At 38.1% G+C, this 18,666-nt stretch overlaps 2 protein-coding genes across 2 annotated transcripts in view; one reads left to right on the top strand and one right to left on the bottom strand.

Moving 5' to 3' along the window:
* The window catches only part of LOC131044712 (putative pentatricopeptide repeat-containing protein At5g59900), an 80,022-nt gene that overhangs the window by 36,776 nt on the left and 24,580 nt on the right, over window positions 1-18,666 (top strand). The gene's annotated exons all lie outside the window — the stretch shown is intronic.
* LOC131038919 (uncharacterized) lies at window positions 11,920-13,181 on the bottom strand. Its single transcript, XM_059217468.1, has 3 exons — window positions 12,996-13,181; window positions 12,474-12,882; window positions 11,920-12,374 (listed from the first exon to the last, which is right to left on the bottom strand). The coding sequence occupies exons 1-3, from the start codon at window positions 13,143-13,145 to the stop codon at window positions 11,920-11,922; spliced, it is 1,014 nt and encodes a 337-aa protein (XP_059073451.1). The 5' UTR covers window positions 13,146-13,181.

Below are 18,666 nucleotides of genomic sequence, written 5' to 3'. Positions count from 1 at the left end.
TTAATTACTTTACAAAACACCCAATGAATTAGGTATTTTACGAAGAAAGGCACGTCCGCTTATTTGGTCCTATCACTCATTTGATCTTATAATCTATCTTTGTAATAGAAAAAAAAGACTATTTAATATACTTTTGATATGATAATCAACTTTGATATGATAATCGACAGCTTACCCTCTTTTTTAGTCCCTTTGGTGGGCTTGTTTTTTCGAGCAATTACAATACTTTTTCTTTTTTTCTATACTCAAAATGACAAAATTTTATGAATCTGATCAATATATCATATATATATATGTATTTTTTTTCTAATATAAGATAAAACCTTGTTTAAATAGATCTAAATAGATATTTTTCTTTATTTAGATCTATTCATATATGATAAATAACAAAAAATGTAAATGTATATGGTATCATATGTATGAGACATATTCATACAGACCCGTGTGTGAAAGAATAAGTCTGGTATCATATGTATGAGACATATTCATACAGACCCGTGTGTGAAAGAATAAGTCTTTCTTACTTCTACTTCAAAATATGTTTATAATACATTTGAATAAGACAGATTCATATTTTTATTTGACTGATACAATGAAGTATTATTTTGATAGTCAATAAGTTAAGGACAAAATTTCCATGTTAAAAAAGAGAAGACAAAAAAATAACATGGAAAAAGAAGAAGAATATATATATGTTCTTTTTTTCTTTTAAATGCTTATATGTATATGGCTAGTTTATTAATATAGCCAATTTATGAGAATGACTTTGGGGTGGGAGTCAAAATTTGTTCAATCCCTCAAATTAATTTGTTATGAATCGTCGATCCAAATGGCTCTGGATAGAACCCATAACAGGGTCTCGAAAAATAAGCAATTTTTTTTTTGCTTGCCTCCTCTTTTTGGGTTCACTAGGATTTTTTGTGGTCGGAATTTCAAGTTACCTTGGTAGGAACCTGATACCCTTATTGTCATCTCAACAAATACTTTTTGTGCCACAAGGAATTGTGATGCGTTTTTATGAGATTGCAGGTCTGTTCATTAGCTCTTATTTGTGGTGCACTATTTTGTGCAATGTGGGTAGTGGCTATGATAAGTTTGATGAAAAAGGAGTTGTATGCCTTTTTCGCTAGGGATTTCTCAGAAGAAATCGTCGTATTTTCCTTCAATTTCGTATGAAGGATATTCAAGTGATCAAAATGGAAGTTCAAGAAGGTATTTTTCCTCGTCGTGTTATTTATATGGAAATAAAGAGCCAACAAGACATCCCCTTAACTCGTACTGAAGAAAATTTGACCCTGCGTGAAATGGAACAGAAAGCTGCCGAATTAGCCCGTTTTTTGCGCGTATCCATTGAAGGATTTTGAAATGAGGGGGGAAAGTCTTCTTAATATACAATCTCGTATCAGTAGATACCAGAAAAAGTTTTGACATAACATTTGTCTGGGGGGAAAGACCATATAGTCAGTATATTTCCACCAACACGAAATGTTACTTATGGAACCATACCGATATTCTTTGGCAGTTCGCAAACACTCCATATCATTCTTTATCTATTGGAAAACACGGATATAATATCTTAAAAGAATACAATGAAGTAGATGACTATTGTTTTTTACACCTTTTTTCACATATGCGCCCGAAATATTATCATCTCCTCTATGTACCAAAGAGTCCAAAATTGAACTTAATTTTCATTTATTTGCCACTCAAATTGAAGCAACTCTTCGGGTCAAGAGTTAAATAAGAAAACAATAAATAGAAAATGAGTCCGGATCCAAGCAATTTTCAAGGATTGATCCTTCCTTTTTTACTCTACTTCTCAGTCGGAACAAACCATCTTTCATCCGAAAGATATTTTCTCTCAAGGTCAAAGAATTACACAAAATATCATTCTATGGATCTCATACCTCGTTCTATAATTCCTACTTTGTTCAGATTTTGGACAAAGCTAACGAGTCAATCGAGCTCGTTAGCGATTCACGAATTGGAAGTCGCCAAATATAAAACATTCACTTCTCTACAATATCTTACATGTTTAATAGTATTGCCTTGGGCAATTTCAATTTCATTACAAAACAATTTAGAATCTTGGGTTACAAATTGGTGGAATACTGGTCAATCAAATTTTTTTTTTGATTATTTACAAGAAGAAAACGCTATAAGAAAATTTGAAAAAATAGAAGAACTATTCTTGTTAGAAATAATGGCGGAAGATTATTCAGAAACGCCTTCACAAGATATTTGTGTAGAGATGCAGAAAAAGACGATCCAATTGGTCAAAATATATAATCAAGATTGTATCCACATCATCTCACATTTATTAGCAAATCTAATAGGTTTGGTTCTTCTAAGTGTTTGTCTCATTCTGGGTAAGAAGAAACTTGGCATTCTAAATTCTTGGATCCAAGAAGTCTTCTACAGCCTAAGCGATACAATGAAAGCTTTTTCTATTCTGTTAGCAACCGATCTATTTATTGGGTTTCATTCGCCCCATAGTTGGGAATTGATGATCAATTGGATCTTTGAAAATTATGGATTTGCTCATAACGAACGAATAATATCTGGTCTTGTTTCAACTTTTCTAGTCATCTTAGACACAATTTTCAAATATTGGATCTTCCGTCGTTTTTCCAGAGGGTCCAGGGCGAAATCCATTATATGTCTTGTCCCTGGCCATTTTTTTTAGCGAAATTCACCTTTTTAGCCTTTTGGGGACCAAGTGAATGTTGTCAAGTTGAGAGAAGGATCCAGAGGTGAGAAGCAAGGTGGAGAGAAATGGAGTTGAGTGAAGGAAAACAAGCAAAACAAGAAATTCGCTCCTGACCCTTCCAAAGGGTCCAGAGCGAAATTCTTCAAACAACCCTGTTTCTCCTCGAGTAAAGCTAAAAATTTGATACCTATGGCATGGTTGAAGGTGGAATGAGGTATTCTTGCCTTGTAAGGTGAATTGAGGTAAAGGAAGTGTAAGATCAAGCCTAAAACTTGAATTTCGCTCCCGACCCTTCCAAAGGGTCCAAAGCGAAATTCTCAAAACATCATTTTTCCTTCAAGTTTGTGCTAGGCAAAGGGCTAGTTGTGGGATTATGATGAAATGAGGTCTAAATTGGCCAGGAATGCAAATTTTGCTCCTGACCCTTCCAAAGGGTCCAAGGCGAAATTCTTATAGGGCCTGTCCCTGGGGAGGATTTTGAGCGAACTTTATTTGAAGTCTTCTTGTTGGTGATTTAAGGTGGAAAATGCTTTGTTGAAATGAACATGTCATATGTACTTATCACCTTTTGGTTTATTTTGTAGATGGAGAAAATCAGGCCAAGGCAAGGACGACCACTTCCAGTCTAGCATCATCAAGGACGACCAATTCCAACCCATCATCGTCAAGGACGTTCCACAAGAAAAAGGGAAGACTCAAGTTGTTCAAGGAATTGCCAGCTACTTCCAGAACCTTCACTTTGCCACACTAAGGAACCACAAGATGACAATGAAAGGCGTGACCAACATTTCAAGGAAAGGTACACCACCCATCCATCACGTCAAAGACAAAGTAGAATCAAATAAAGTCAGTGCGAGGGTCCGTTGAAGAAGCAGATAGTCTCAGAAGAGTTAATCAAAATTAGCTTCTCAACATCATCAAATTCAACATCAACCAAGTTACAAGTGTCAGACAAGGTGGCATCCCAGTCATCATTCCTCCAGTCGGATTGGTCCACCTCAACATGTCCAGATTCAATGTACCTGACTCATCGGGGACGACACAAACTTTGAGGCACCTACCCTTGCTTCTTATTGGTCCTCGCTTTTGTAATGTAATTTTCTAATTGGCTAAGGAAGTTTGTTGTAACAAACCCTAATTAGGGTTTCTATCTTGTAATCCTAGCCATTGGATCTAAGTCAATAAGAGCTGTTTGTTTGTAAGGGCTCCCTATATAAGCCTTGGCTCCTCATTTGTAAAGGTTAATAGTTGATAGTGGTTGAATAGTTGGTTAATAGAGAATAGATAGTAGTGAATAGTCTGAGAGTAGGAAATAGTTAGAGTAGAGTAGAAAGAGAAGGCAAAGATTGTTGCCAAGATGTTGTAAAAGACTTGTAAACTTCATTGAAGAAATGGTGAATTCTATGGATTGATTCAACAATTTGCATGGTCTCTATACTTCTCAAATTTGATTTCATGTTATTAGATGAGTGGAAGAAATGTTTATGATCGATGGTGAAATTTGTATATCCATACTACTAGCAGTTTATTGATTGCAGACTTGCCTTGTGTAGTCAACTGGAATCGTTCAGCTTAAGCTTAACTTCAATTGTTGCTTCTTCATTGATATGCATCAGCCTGATGGTGTCCATGCCTGTAGCGGTGATCTGAACATCATAAAGCTTTCCTCAGAAGATCGCACTAACCTTGTGGAGACGGTCCTGGGATGTCAAAACAAGACTTAGTTAGAATTTCATCAAAGGTCATTCATTACTCTTACATTCTTAGTATTAGAAATAGATCCCGTTTCAACCCTTCTCCTTTTTCCTTTTTTTTTCAAAATCCAGGACCAGTAAAATCTCACGTTCCAGCAATATCTAGAGCAAATCAGACGTTCAGGTAGTCAAACGTAAGTCCCCTTGTGATCCCAACAAAATCACATCATACCATGAGAAGCTTATCCACACGTAGAGAACCTACATACAAGAACCTTGGGGTTACTCCGACTGATCCTTCGGCGAGATCTTCAACAGCCGGGAAACTTTGTTCAAGAGAGGATAAGGTACCTTTAGGTATTTTATTCTGTGTTTGGTCGTGTACAAAAGACACATCAACACAACGCATGTTGCAAGTGAGAAGGAGCAACACATTAGGCTTGTTGTGACGCCTGCTGTCCCAGACAATCAAGTAAATTGGCAAGTGTTCGAAAGCGATCAACAGATCGTCAACTTCTGCAAAATGAAGCAGAATTTTCTGTTAAAAATCAGTCTAAGTTGCAAGACTAGTATGGAGACCAAATCATGCAGCTCAACTCCAACAAGTTGCGTAAAGGTCTAGTTACCTTGGAAGGCATTTTCAACTCAAATGATTAGTCGAAGAAGAAGATGATCTTGGCTGCAAGGAGGGGTGATTACAAGCCAAGTGCTGTTGCCGAGGGTAGGTCCTTAAACTTGGGCAAGGTGTGTTCCTCAACCGAGCAAGAGGCCTTTGTTGAGCTTTGCCAACAATATGATGACATAGTTGCTTGGACCTATGAAGATTTGAAGGGTTTTGACACTAGTGTAGCCCATCATACTATAGAGCTAATTCCGGATGCAAAGCCAGTTAGACAAAAGCAAAGGCCAATAAACCCCAAGATTGAGCCACTAATGAGGAAGGAGTTGACCAAGCTCATAGAAGACAATATCATCTTCCCTATCAAGCACTCCTCCTGGGTCGCTGTTGATGTGTCTTTTGTACACAACCAAACCTAGAATAAAATACCTAAAGATATCTTATCCTCTCTTGAATAAAGCTTCCCCGAATGCTGAAGATTTCATAGAAGGATTAATCGGAGCAGCTCCAAGGTTCTGATTGTAGGTTCTCTACTTGTGGATAAGCACCAATGGTCGTTGTGTTTGCTGTTTTATCAAGGGGCCTGACGTACTCTCTAAGAAAGCTGGTTCTTGCAATCACTTTTCAATGAGGAAACTGGATTCTCCTAATTTTAACTGATGTTTCAAAAAAGGGCAAAAGATAAGGGATTTGAGAAGGCTATGTTAAACTAGGCCTAGGAGTGACTAAATGGGGAGTGATCTTGGTGAAACTCTACCAATTTTAGTATTGCCAAAAAACTACAACTCTACTGGAATTGGTGCGATCTTCTAAGGGGATTCAATGATTTTCAAATCATCAATGGAATAGATACTATCAATAAGATACATATCAATATCTCCAATAATGATTGAAATCTTAAATAATTTCAATATCTCCAGTTTACCACACAAGGCGTGCTTACAATCAGTAAGGAGCTATTGGTTTGGACTATGAGTTTTATCGAAGATCAAACACAACATTCATCCTTCCATCTAATTCTGAAATTTAAGTACTATCTCTACTAAGAGTAATTCAAGAAGATAAACAACCATGTAAAAAGCCACAAGGATTGCAATAAAACACCATAACTTCAATATTTCATTGATCTCATAGCAAAATATAACAACAATTGTTCAACTTTCTCTCTTCACTACTTTTATCTCTGCTGCTAACAATCTTAGTCTTCTTCTCTCTTTTCTAACTCCTTAAAAATGAAATGAGTGAGGGCTTATATAACACTCTCAAATACAATGAACGACTGGGATCTAAAGAAGATCAAAGGCTAAGATTTTGACACCTAAACCCTAATTAGGGTTTGTTACATAAATGACCCTATTTAGATAAGTATTGTCACACCACAACCAATAGAAATTGGCACAAAGAACTAGGAAACATAGCCCAATAGGAATTGACTTGTCATCTCATCTTATAACAACTTTTCATCTAGAATTTTGTTATGTTTTCTATGTTCTTTCCTAGCATATTCAATGAATCTGGACGTAATCCACACGATCTCTGCAATGGGAATCTCATGCAGGTTCTTCATCCGCTCCTCCAAGTGTAGGACTTGATCAAAGGCTGTAAGAAGGATCATCTCCCACCCATGCTCTAGTTCTTTTGTTTTCTCGATCAGGAACATAGTAGCATACATCTGATCTCGCTGCTTTTCTGTGATCATGTTCTCCTCTTTGCAAAAAAATAATCTTGATCCTGTCTTCCAATTCTTGGACATCCACATCTGTTTCGATCTCTATCCTTCTGTCAAGGATTGTACATAATACATCAAACACCTTATCCTGAATAGGATAGATAGTGCCCTCAACACGGCCTCATCTACTATTGATGTCTTCGAATAGAACTTCCTTCATTTGGAGCAAAGTTTACCATTGTAGAAGATTATGGGTTCCTCCATCAATTATCTTTTCTTGTGCTAAAACCTGCCTTGATGTCCTTCTTACCACTTGTAATATAGGGATGACAATGTCTCTAGTGTGAATGAACGCATCTACAGTTATGAATAGATTATGAATGATCTCAAGGACTTGGATAGCCCTGTGGACCATCTTCATTATTCTTGCTACAAATTCCATGGCTACCTTGTAGGATTCATCAATCCATGAACAAGCTGGGCTAAGTTCTTCATCTTTTCTGCCTTATTTATTGACTCAGGAGTGAGTGCATGCAAGCGTGAGACTGCTGGATCCTGTCGTCTTAATGGTTGATTGAGGTGGCTAAAATAATTCCTTCAAGGGTTAACCTCCTTTTCCAACCTCTTATTCTTTTCCATTTCTTCCTTTAGTTATCATTAACCGCTCTCATTGAATCGATCGCTTCTTCCATGGCTTGCTTGGAGGTAAGTGGACCGAGATCAAATGTCTCTAAATCATATTCTTCTGCCATAATCTCATCTTCATACTTGTCCACTACTGGTGTAGCTACCTGTATCTTCCTGGATCCGACATCATTTCTATTTACCTTTGACATCTTTGTAGCCTTCTTCCTTTCGATCTCTTCCTGAGAGTTTCCTAGGAGACTTTCCAAATCAAATACTTGTTTTTCCTCCTCAACCACAACTACCCTCGTAAGTCTTTCTTTTAGCCAATCTGGAATGGAAGATTTTCTCTCCCTTACCTGTATTTCCTCAGGCAAAGGTCTCTCGGCTCTGAAAGGAGATGTTGCTTCATCATCATTGTTTTCTTCTTGTTGCTCATTAGCACCAACTTGGAGAGGAAGAGTCTGACTTGATGAGTGCTGAGGTGTTCGTCCTTTGCCTTATTTATCATTCTGCATTGTTGATTCTATAGACTCATCAACTTCATACACCATCTCTCTTTGATCCTCTCCCTGTTCTATCTCCTTTTCATGTCTAGAAGAAGTACTTGATGGACGATCGGGATTCACCTTTTGTTTCTTCTTGGATGGTTCTCTATTTTCAGGGCCCTCCTTTCTCTTTGACCCCTTGGAATGAGAACTGTTCTCACTTACACTTGCTTCTCCTTCTTTTATTCTTGCTTCTAGGCTGAATGCCATGGCTATATTCTACTCCTTCAATTTCTGATGTTGGATATCTATGCATCTGCGAGTACAACTCAAAACTGGGTCCTTTAATGCTCTCAAGTCTGCAACTTCTGGCTCATTCCAATCTATCTTCACTTCCTTGTCTTCCTTCTTATAGGACGATTGGAGATATCTACCACTTTCCTGTGCTTGATCGGCTACTCTATAAACTTTACATTTCCTGATAAGATCCAAAGGTAATCTAGAATGCATCTTCCTTTTCACCTCCACGTCATCCTGAACATTCATCTAGAAGTCCTCTACTTGAAACACACGCCTGTACTTCTTCCCAACTGTCTCTTCCATATGACCATTAGGATCAAAATTCTCTCTCGAGGCAAAGGATGTGAATGAGTATAGAGAGAATTCCTTTTCTGCATCTTCGACTGCTTGAGAATTAGGACACACTTCAATTGAATTTCCCAATGTAATAGGTACGGGGATACCATTCCCGTGCTTATGTCTTGATGCTTTAGCACAAGCTGCCAACTATCTAGTCACTTCAAGTAGTATTATTCTATCCATAGGATACCTTGGCAACATATAAGGAGGTGTAGGACATCCATGGACCTTGATGTAGGTGAATTTAGGAAATTGAATGAACCATGCACCATGTTTCTTCACGAGCTCATGCGCCTTTGGAGACAATCGATGGCGAATCCCTGCTTGTAACGTCCTAGTGATGTGCATTGTGAAGGTGTCATTGACTAGCTTGTAGTAATTCTTAGGCGGATGATGCAATTGAGCATAAGAATCACATACTCTTATCTCTCATGATCCTCTCCCAATGACTCCTCTATGGGGTAGCCCTGCATATTCAAAACACCTGACTAAAGAATATATAACATATGAACTCATGTGGAATGACTTGGTAGGGACTAGCCTCCTCAACTGCACATCTAGGTTGTTGCTAATAATTCTGGTCCAATTGAACTTTCCTTTTCCTTGGACGATCACCTGAATAAAGAAGAACATCCACTTGTCGAAAAAGAAGGCAGGTCTGAGAGGCACCTATAACTTGATTGAGCATGGTTATCAAGTCTTTGAATTCCTCTTGGAAATCAATTCTGTGTGGCGTGTTAGGTATCTTATTCAAGCGAGGCCTACTCTTGAGTAACCAATTCTTATTGATGAAGTTCAGACAGGTATCAGGGTCATCCTCATAGATAGACCTAGCTCCTTCTGAGCTCTTGTATATCATATCCCTTTGTTCTGAAAGATGAAAAACTTCACTTATAGCTTCTTCTGAAAGTTAGGCGAGGACAGTTCCATCCTTGGCTACGATTGTCCTCGAATGTGAATCATAGTGTCTGGCACATTCGATCATTAGCTCATGACATCTGACTGCGGGAGGGAAGCCTGTGGCCTTGATGATGCCACTCTCAATTATCTTCTTGGCTATGGGTGATGGCTTGCCGATGTAGGGTGTTTCTCGAAACTTCTTCACATTGAAGTTCCCTAAATTGGTGTCTCCAATACTGCTCCATTTGGACACGATCCTTGTTTCGAAGTCGTCATTCTTTTGATCTTCTTTAATGAGAGCCTGCCGGGTAGTAGAGCCACTTGTCTTGGGGGCCACCATTTGCTACCTACAAAAAAAAGGCTTAAGTTAGGTTTAGGTATAGTACCTTAGATAGGTGACTTGAGACCTCTTAAAGAAACAATTGAACTTTAATTTGAAAATGAAATGATAAACCCTTAAAATTATGAAATTTCAAACTTGACATCACCTACAGATCAAACTAGATTATTGAAGACCTAACCTTAAGAAGATTGATATAGAAATTTGAATCAGATCTTCAATACACCTTCAAAAGCAGATTGTACATACCTTACTCTGGATTTCTAATTATCAACTTGAAAAGATGGATAAAAAGGTAGATTGCTGCTGGATCCGCCTTCTTTCCAAATGGTATTCAAAGGAGTTCAAAAGCGTCAGGTCTGCCTTTGCAGATTTAGACCTTGACCAGCCTTCCTAGATCAGAAATTCGCCTACACCTGTTGTAATTCGCTGCTCCAAATCTGCTCCTCAAATTCGCTTAGGAAGAAAATATGAATGAATGATTAATGCTTGCAAAATTTACTTTCCTTTATAGGGCGCTTTCTTCCTTTTCCCCAAGAGGCGAACCTTTTAAATAAACAAATATAATTTAAAAATTTCATCTCCAAGGTGGCCGACATAGCAATAAAGCTTAAAAAAAATATAATTGGGTGGCAAAGAGTGAATTTTTTGAATTTTATGGCTCAAAGATCAATTCTAGCCCATTTGACAAGTGTTTAATCAAGGCGGATTTGCATTTTTAATTCAAAATGAGGTTTGATTAGCAATTTAGGAGAGGAAAAATGTGTCTTGAATGCGACTTGCTTGTGAATCTTTTGAAGAGACATAGGCAAGTCTAGGGGATGTTGAAGTAGTCTTCAAGACTTAATGTTTGCCACTTTACTCCATCCACTCCATCTTTCCATTATTTCACCATTTTGATCCTTAACCTCTTAATGTTCTTGCCATCATGAACTCGCAATTTGCCTTCAATCAAGGTGAAAAATAGGGATTTCAAAGGACTTCGCCCTGGACCCTTTGGAAGGGTCAGGAGCGATTTTTGTGATTAGGTCCAAATTGTATCATTTCTTTACTCCAAATTGCTTTCCAAGGCAAGCATATACTAGTCTTCTTTCCACCAAGGCCTAGGAATTCATATTTTAGCCTCCATCATGAGCAAATTAGGTGATCTTGGGAATTTCGCTCTGGACCCTTAGGAAGGGTCAAGAGTGAAATTCAAGATTTGCTTGTTTTCCTTCACTTAGCTTCATCCTTTATCCCTTAGGTCATTAAGAACAAGTCCTTTAGGCTTCAAAATTGATTGGGAATGCACTAGCGTGTAGTTTGGAGCAAGGAATAGTGTCCGGTGAAGAAATTCGCTCTTGACCCTTTGGAAGGGTCAGGAGCGATTTTCTTCCCTTAGGTTGAATTTTACTTCCTTCTTACCTTGCATTGTCATGATTTTCACATTTAGATTCCTCTCTCATGAAGACAACACTTGTTTTGTCCTTAGGAAGGCCTGAAAGGGGAAATTCGCTCAAAACCATGGCTAGGGACAGGACCTATTTAGGATTTCGCTTTGGACCATTTGGAAGGGTCAGGAGCGAAATCCATGTTCTAGCTCAAAATCTTCATTTTTGGTGGCCATAAGCCTTTCAAGGGCATGCCTAGGGGTATCTCCAAACTCGTTTCAACTTGATCAAGGTTTGTCTTGACCAAAGAAACGGGACTCGGACTCGGCTCGGACTCGGCAAGGCCAAATCGGACTCGGACTCGGGACTCGGCGTCAGACTCGGCTCCAGACTCGGCTGGACTCGGGAAAGTGAAAAACTCAAAAAATTTAGAGATTTTTTAAGATTTAAAACTTGTTTCATGCACCCTTTATTGAATAAGACACAATAACATCATCAAACTTGGCTCATTTCATTACATAATACATACACAAGTATACATCTATGATCTATCACATAAGCATAAACACAAATTGTAGCTGAAGGAAATAACAAACATAGATATATAAATATTGTCAAATGTATACAATATTACAAAACTCATGGAATAAAAAATCCATGTCATCATATGATCATCATCAAATGTTCCATACAAATAACAAAGGTAAATACATCTACAAGCCTATGGCGCAGAGGAGTCTGCACCCTCCGGCCCCGACGTCGGCTCCGATGAAGGCCCTGGCCCCCTACGAAGGCGTCTAAGGTAGGTCATAGATGATTGGGCAGCCATAGCCGCTCCTCGTGACACCACACCATGCTCACCAACATCAGGAAACATCTGTGCCACTGTCACCATCTGTGTCACTATCACCATCTGCCTCTGAATCTCCTCTCTCTGCTCGTGCTCTCTGCTCCTCCTCTGCCATGGCTACAGCCTCAGCCTCTATATCTACCTGGTCGATCCAATCAGTGTCATCATCACTAAAGACAGCCACAGGATCTGTCTCAATGGCCCACTCTGCCTCAGGATCAACCTCATCTAGAATGATAGGAGAGATGTCAGCTAATGCATTCTTTCTCATTCTCAGGCGGAGGTTGTAGTGAACAAAGATAAGATCATTCATCTTCTCCACGGATAATCTATTGCGCCTCTTGGAGTGTATGTGCTCAAACATACTCCAATTGCGCTCACAACTAGATGCACTGCATGGTTGGCTCAAGATGCGAATGGCCAACTTCTGAAGATTTGGTGTTGTTGGGCCAAAAAAGCTCCACCAATTATCTGAGTTTGAAATGAGAAAAATAAATAAAATCAGTCTCTCATAAACTCATTTAACAATATACAATAAAACTAAAATTAAGCCTTACAATTTATTTTTACCTGGCATCATAGTTGTCCTACTTTCTTTGGCGATAGGACGAGAAAAGGTCTCCCCTTGTGCATTTGAGAACAATTGTAGCTCTCGCATAAGATCTGTCTGAGTACAACCAACAGGTGCCATCTTCTCCATGACTGAGTATAGCCCATCAAGGACCTCCGCATCAGCCCTGAAAGTAGGGCTAAAATGGAATGCCGGATTCAAATAATAGGCTGCTGCATGGATGGGCCTATGAAGCTGATGATGCCATCTCTTATCAATGATCTGCCAAATGGGACCATACTTGCTCTCATCTCCTGCATAGATAGATTTGATGCCCTCTTTCGCCCTATCCATGCCCTCATATATGTAGCCCATTGCGGGCTTTTCTCCATCCGCAACTCGCAACAAAACCACCAAGGGCTTAACAAACTGTAAAATTGAAAATATTGTGTAATTTAAAACATGAGCAAATAAGAGAATATGATGAATAAGTTATAAAACAAAAAGTTAAATAAAAATTGTAGAATTTATAAAAAAATTACCTTCACTATCTCATCACAAGGGCTCCAAAAGCCTCGCTCATCAAAAATGCAGTCTGCCATATCTTTCCCTGCTGGGGTGGCAGCATAGGATGAGGAAGACCACTCCTCACCAACAATCATACGTCTCAAGGCCATCTTACAACGAAGCATGGACTGCAATGTGATGAAGTTTGTGGCAAATCTTGTGATTCCTGGAGGAGCTAACTCCTTATGCTCTGTGTATTGTCTCATAAGAGCCAACACCCATGAATGATTATATACAAATTTGCACACATTTCTTGCCTTTTCTACACATGTCTTGACCCATGGAAGTTTTCCAATATCCTCTAACATGAGGTCAATGCAATGGGCGGCACATGGAGTCCAAACTATAGATGGGCGCCTCTCCATCAATAGTCTGCCTGCAACAACATAATTTGTTGCATTGTAATTAATGAGGTTACAAAATAGAAATTAATTTGCAAACAAAATTAGTTTGTAATCAAAAGTTTACCTGCAGCAACATAATTTGGTGCATTGTCAGTCACCACCTGTACCATGTTCTCTTCACCCACCTCATTAATCACCTCCTCTATCTGCTCACATAGGTAGGTGGCATTCTTGCAATGGGCGGAGGCATCAATAGACTTGATGAAAACTGTGCCCCCTGAAATAAAAAAATAAAGCAAGATCAATGATCATTCAATAAATCATTAAATGAAAAATAAAAAATTAATGCCTAAATGAAACTAAAATTAATCAATCACCTGCGGAAGAAACAAGAAAATTAAGGAGAGTTCTATTTCTCCTGTCTGTCCAACCATCAGTCATGATGGTGCAACCTTTAGTGCTCCATATTTGGCATTGATCACCCAATTCTTTCTTCACATCATTCACCAATTCAGTCAAAATGGGTCCCCTCAAATCAAACTCAGAAGGGGCTTTGAACCCCGCCCCACAAATGGTAAGGGCATCAACCATTTCTTGCCAATAAGGTGACCTGTCACAAATAATTTTAATGAGATAAGTATGTACTATGTATAATGAACTATATACAACAAAAATTAATACGAACAATCAAATTATAAAAATTAAAACAATCAAACATAAAACATTTACCTGGCTGTGAAGAATGGAATACTGCCATAGATCCAAAATTTGCCAACTGCCATTTTAGCAGCATCATGGACCTCCTTGTTTCAACCCATGCTCTCAAGTGACTGTTGGGACCCAGGAGTAGTGCGAGGTGCAAAAAAGGTATCCAACCTAGATTTACGAATCCTAGGTCCAATGCTAACACTCCCACTACCACTGCCAGTGCTAGGAACATGAGAAGGGGCAGAGGCACTGGCACTGGCACTTATAGAAGCAGAACCGGAAGCATGAGTAGTAGCAAAATGAGTGGGACGATATGAAGGTAAGGAAGAAGGCCCTCCAACACAACCTAATTGTGTCCCTGTTCCTAAAGGTGCATGTCTCCCAATGACTGTGAGATCCTCTTTTTCTTTCCTTTTCCTTTCAATTTCTTCAACCATTACATAGCAATCACGTACGGCCTCAGTGACTGCTTTTGTGCATGGGTCGGCATCATGCCCACGCACACCAGCAATATGGTATTTCAATCTATATATGCGTCCATGGAATATTGTTTTGCAAAATATACACTTTGTTTAACCTTTTCTTTGCCCTAGAAAATCCTCATGATATTTCCAAGCAGGGTCCTTTCTAATGGGAGGTCTAGAAGAGGACATTGTATGATTGTTTTGTGAAACTTGAGGCAAATAAGAATGTGAAGGTTGCTGCAATAAAACATTACAAATGCAAAAATAAATTAAGACATTCATTCTGTGTTGTGCATTCATAATTTCATTCTCATTGAACATTTTTTTCAAAAAAACTAAAGTAGGGTTTGCAATTTTTTTTTTTTTAAATTGTAGGGTTTGTCAAACCCTACTTTAAAAAAAATAAAATTACAAACCCTGGGCCTACATAGTAACATAGAAAAGATTTTGGAATAAAATGTAAAACTTTCAAAAAAAAAAGAATAGAAAAATGAATTTTTGCATATAAGAAACAAAAAAATCTCAAAAAACAATGTTACCTCTTAGAACTCTTGAAGAAAATTGAAGAAATTGAAGAAATCTTCCTTGCTGGTTTTTCTTCAATGCACCCTTGTTATTCTTTTTATCTCACTTTACTCCTCCTATTTTTGCAAATGAATGAAATGAAAGTCACTTTTAGGTATAAAACAAAAATAACACAAAAAAAAAGTCAAAAAAACCATTTAAAATTGTTTTTTTTTTAACTTTTCATTGACTTCGCCGCCGGCCGAGTCCCAGGCACGGGACTCGCCGAGTTTGGCGAGTTTGGGCCAAACTCGCCAAACTCGGCGAGTCTGGCGAGTCTGGCTCCTGGACTCGGCAGAGTCTGAGTCCGAGTCCCCAGGACTCGGTGAGGGTGACTCACACTCGGACTCGTCGAGTCCAAGCGAGTCCAGGCGATATTCGTTTCTCTGGTCTTGACACAAAATTTGGAAGAAAAAAGAGATTTTGGGAATTTCGTTTTAGACCCTTTGGAAGGGTCAGGAGCAAAATTCATAATTTGAGCTCATTTCTTATTTTTTTCAACTCCAATCTACCTCAAAAGGCAAGGACTCATCACTCCACTTCCATCCACGCCATAAAAACCAAGGATTTGACCTCCTCCAAGGAAAAATAGGTGTTTTCAAGAATTTCGCTCTGGACCCTTTGGAAGGGTTGGGAGTAAAATTCATGTCTTGGACAAAAAATCCTTCACTCCTTCACATTCCATCACTTCAAAAGGCAAAGACATGTTAATCCATTTCCAAATATGCCCAAGGAGCTAAAATATTGGCCTAAACAAGGAAGCAAATAAGGTTTTCGCCTCGGAACCCTTTGGAAGGGTCAAGAGTGAAATTCCCAATCTTGGACAAAATCCTCACTTTTCAATGCTTTCATTCTGTGAGATTTTGCCAAGATTAAGAGGCAATGGAAAGCACAAATAAGAGAGACAAAATAGATGATAGGAATAAACTGTATTGTATCAAGATGCAAAATATGATCAATTGGATCATTACAAGATATAGATTGATTGCTCGTACAAACAATGTAGATGAGCCTTCTTATATAGGCAAGGCTAGGGATATGTGAGCACACAAACATGACATGTGACTCAATAAGAAACAAGGGTAGGTAGGAAATAGGTGTGGGTAGGTAGGAGAAATAATATAATATTCCACATGAGGTGGATCATCCACTAAACGTGGAGTGTAACAACAAGATAAGATCAACACCATAAAAGGTGGAAATTCTCCTACACACACCATCCCAATGTGGCACAAACACCCAAGTGTCTCATACCCAAAGAACTATTAAATGCATGTACCTAAGTAAACTTAAGTAAAGTGTAGTAATATCCATGATGAATAATTATTTACACCAACACATTCACTTCCTAAGGCAAGAATGAAGAGCACACAGTTATACTGAGAGGGGGGGGGTGAATCAGTATAATGAAACTTTTCAATTCAATATTTTATATGATAGAATCAATCACCAAAATTTTTTGCATATGAACACAATAACACAAAGATTTAAGTGGAAATCCAATGCAGGAGAAAACCGCTGGAAATGAATGCTATATATTTATGTTTCTTCTTTTACAATTTTGTGAGCACCAACCCACTGGAAGCACCAACTCCCTAACTTTGTTTTGTGAGCACCAACCCATTGGAAGCACCAACCCCCAAACTCTGTTTTGTGAGCACCAACCCACTGGAAGCACCAACCCCCGAACTCTGTTTTGTGAGCACCAACCCACTGGAAGCACCAACTCTCTCTGCTGAAATTGTGAGCACCAACTCACTCTTCACAAATCTAATTTTCCATCTTGAACATGTTGCTGTAACAATGGATGATGGACAATGGTAACACTCTTTAAATTTGCATACACATCTTCATACAAATATGTCACAATTTCTTTCTTAAGTCTGTTGTAAGCTGATCATAAATCTGCCTTACTCTTCATTTCAATTCTGCGTGTGCTAAGTTTATATATCTGCTATTATATTCTATACTTATGCTCTTTTAGGACTGATTGTTCATGTTTCTCTTTGCACACCTCTTACTTCACCTACGTGAGGTATACTTTCAAAAATCCACAGTTTTATACATAGTATATATATCTAGCATATCAACTTCCCACTCAAAGCATTTTTTAAAAATTCATATATATATGTGCTAGTTCCATCGGTTGCAAACCAACATGACTTTTAGTTTGAAAAGTCATATCCTTCAATATTTCAATAAATTTTTGTTAAATTCTATTAATAAACTTTTTACGGGAGTATTTGTTTGCCAAAGACTTTTGTTTATATTAATAAACTCTTATGCCAAGATACCTTAGACAATACTTTTTCATAATAAACAAACCATCGAACTTAATGAAGCCCGATAATATGTATCGTAAAAATAAGGTATGCAATTTATTTACGATATTATTTTCTCCCAGCTGATATTAAGTAAGTTCCGCTAAACACATAGTTTAATAATTTTTGCCGTTGTGATTTATTTTTGGTTTAATACCGTTGATAATATGTGATGAATATAAGCCCCTATACAACACTTCTAATTTTGCCGCTCCATGTCTATCTCCGCTTTAATTAATTTAAAGTGTGCCGCCGATAATATTGTTCAATATATTAAAGCTCATGAGGCGCCGTCAAAAATACTTGGTTAATATATCCGCCATCAAAACATTTTTTCGCTGTAATAAACTTGCCGCTATATTAATATATTTGCCGATAATTATAAAGTCTTTCCATATTATATATCGGGTAATAAATATATCGGATTATGTATAAAGTCTTTCCATTAATAGTTTTCATTTGATTTTGATTTTTGCCTTCCGATAATGATATAGATATGAACCATGCTGACTGTAATCTTCTGCTTCATCGTGCAGATTTGCCAGGAAACTTCCAAACCAACACCCGACTCTAGGATATATTTTAGATACTTTCATTCTTTCTGTGATGTCATTTTAGATGCTTTTTGCTTTCAATTAATTTGACATCAATGACAATACTTGCATCAAAGAACATGTCCATTTACCCCCACTATGTCCAAGGAACAAGGTTTTTAGTCTAAGCAAGGAAGAAAATAGTGTTTATGGGGGTTTTCGCTTTGGACCCTTTGGAAGGGTCAGGAGTGAAATTCACATTCTAGGTTGGTTTCACACTTCTTTCATCCAATCCACCTTCAAACTTGATCAAATTCACCTCTCTTTACCACCATCAAGTCTATTTGCCATCTACTTAGCTCAAAATCCTCACTTTTCAACGTCTTAGGCAAAATAGGGGGTCAAATTGAGGATTTCGCTCTAGACCCTTTGGAAGGTTCAGGAGTGAAATTCTCATTCTAGGTTGATTTTCACCATTTCATTGCCTCAAACCTCCTTTCAAAGGCAAATATGCATCAAAGTCCTTCAAACCATGCCTTAGGAGTTACAAATTTGGTCATGTCAAAGAGAAAAGTAGAGGATATGGAAATTTTGCTCTAGACCCTTTGGAAGGGTCAGAAGCGAAATTTTCATTTTAGGCTCATTTCTCACTTCCTTTCTCCTTTCCTTGGCTTGGATATAACTTGTTAGGCCTCCTTCAATCATTATCAAG

This window comes from Cryptomeria japonica, chromosome 3 (assembly GCF_030272615.1).
Source record: "Cryptomeria japonica chromosome 3, Sugi_1.0, whole genome shotgun sequence".
Classification (NCBI taxonomy): domain Eukaryota; kingdom Viridiplantae; phylum Streptophyta; class Pinopsida; order Cupressales; family Cupressaceae; genus Cryptomeria; species Cryptomeria japonica.
This window is presented reverse-complemented; position numbering and strand designations above follow the sequence as displayed.

What these genes read in the sequence shown, in the direction of transcription:
- LOC131038919 (XM_059217468.1), bottom strand. Translation starts at nt 13,145, where the DNA reads ATGCTTCGTTGTAAGATGGCCTTGAGACGTATGATTGTTGGTGAGGAG. An exon ending in CTTGTGATGAGATAGTGAAG is followed by an intron (nt 12,883 to 12,995) that starts GTAATTTTTTTA and finishes TCAATTTTACAG; the next exon opens with TTTGTTAAGCCCTTGGTGGT. An exon ending in TAGGACAACTATGATGCCAG is followed by an intron (nt 12,375 to 12,473) that starts GTAAAAATAAAT and finishes TTTCAAACTCAG; the next exon opens with ATAATTGGTGGAGCTTTTTT.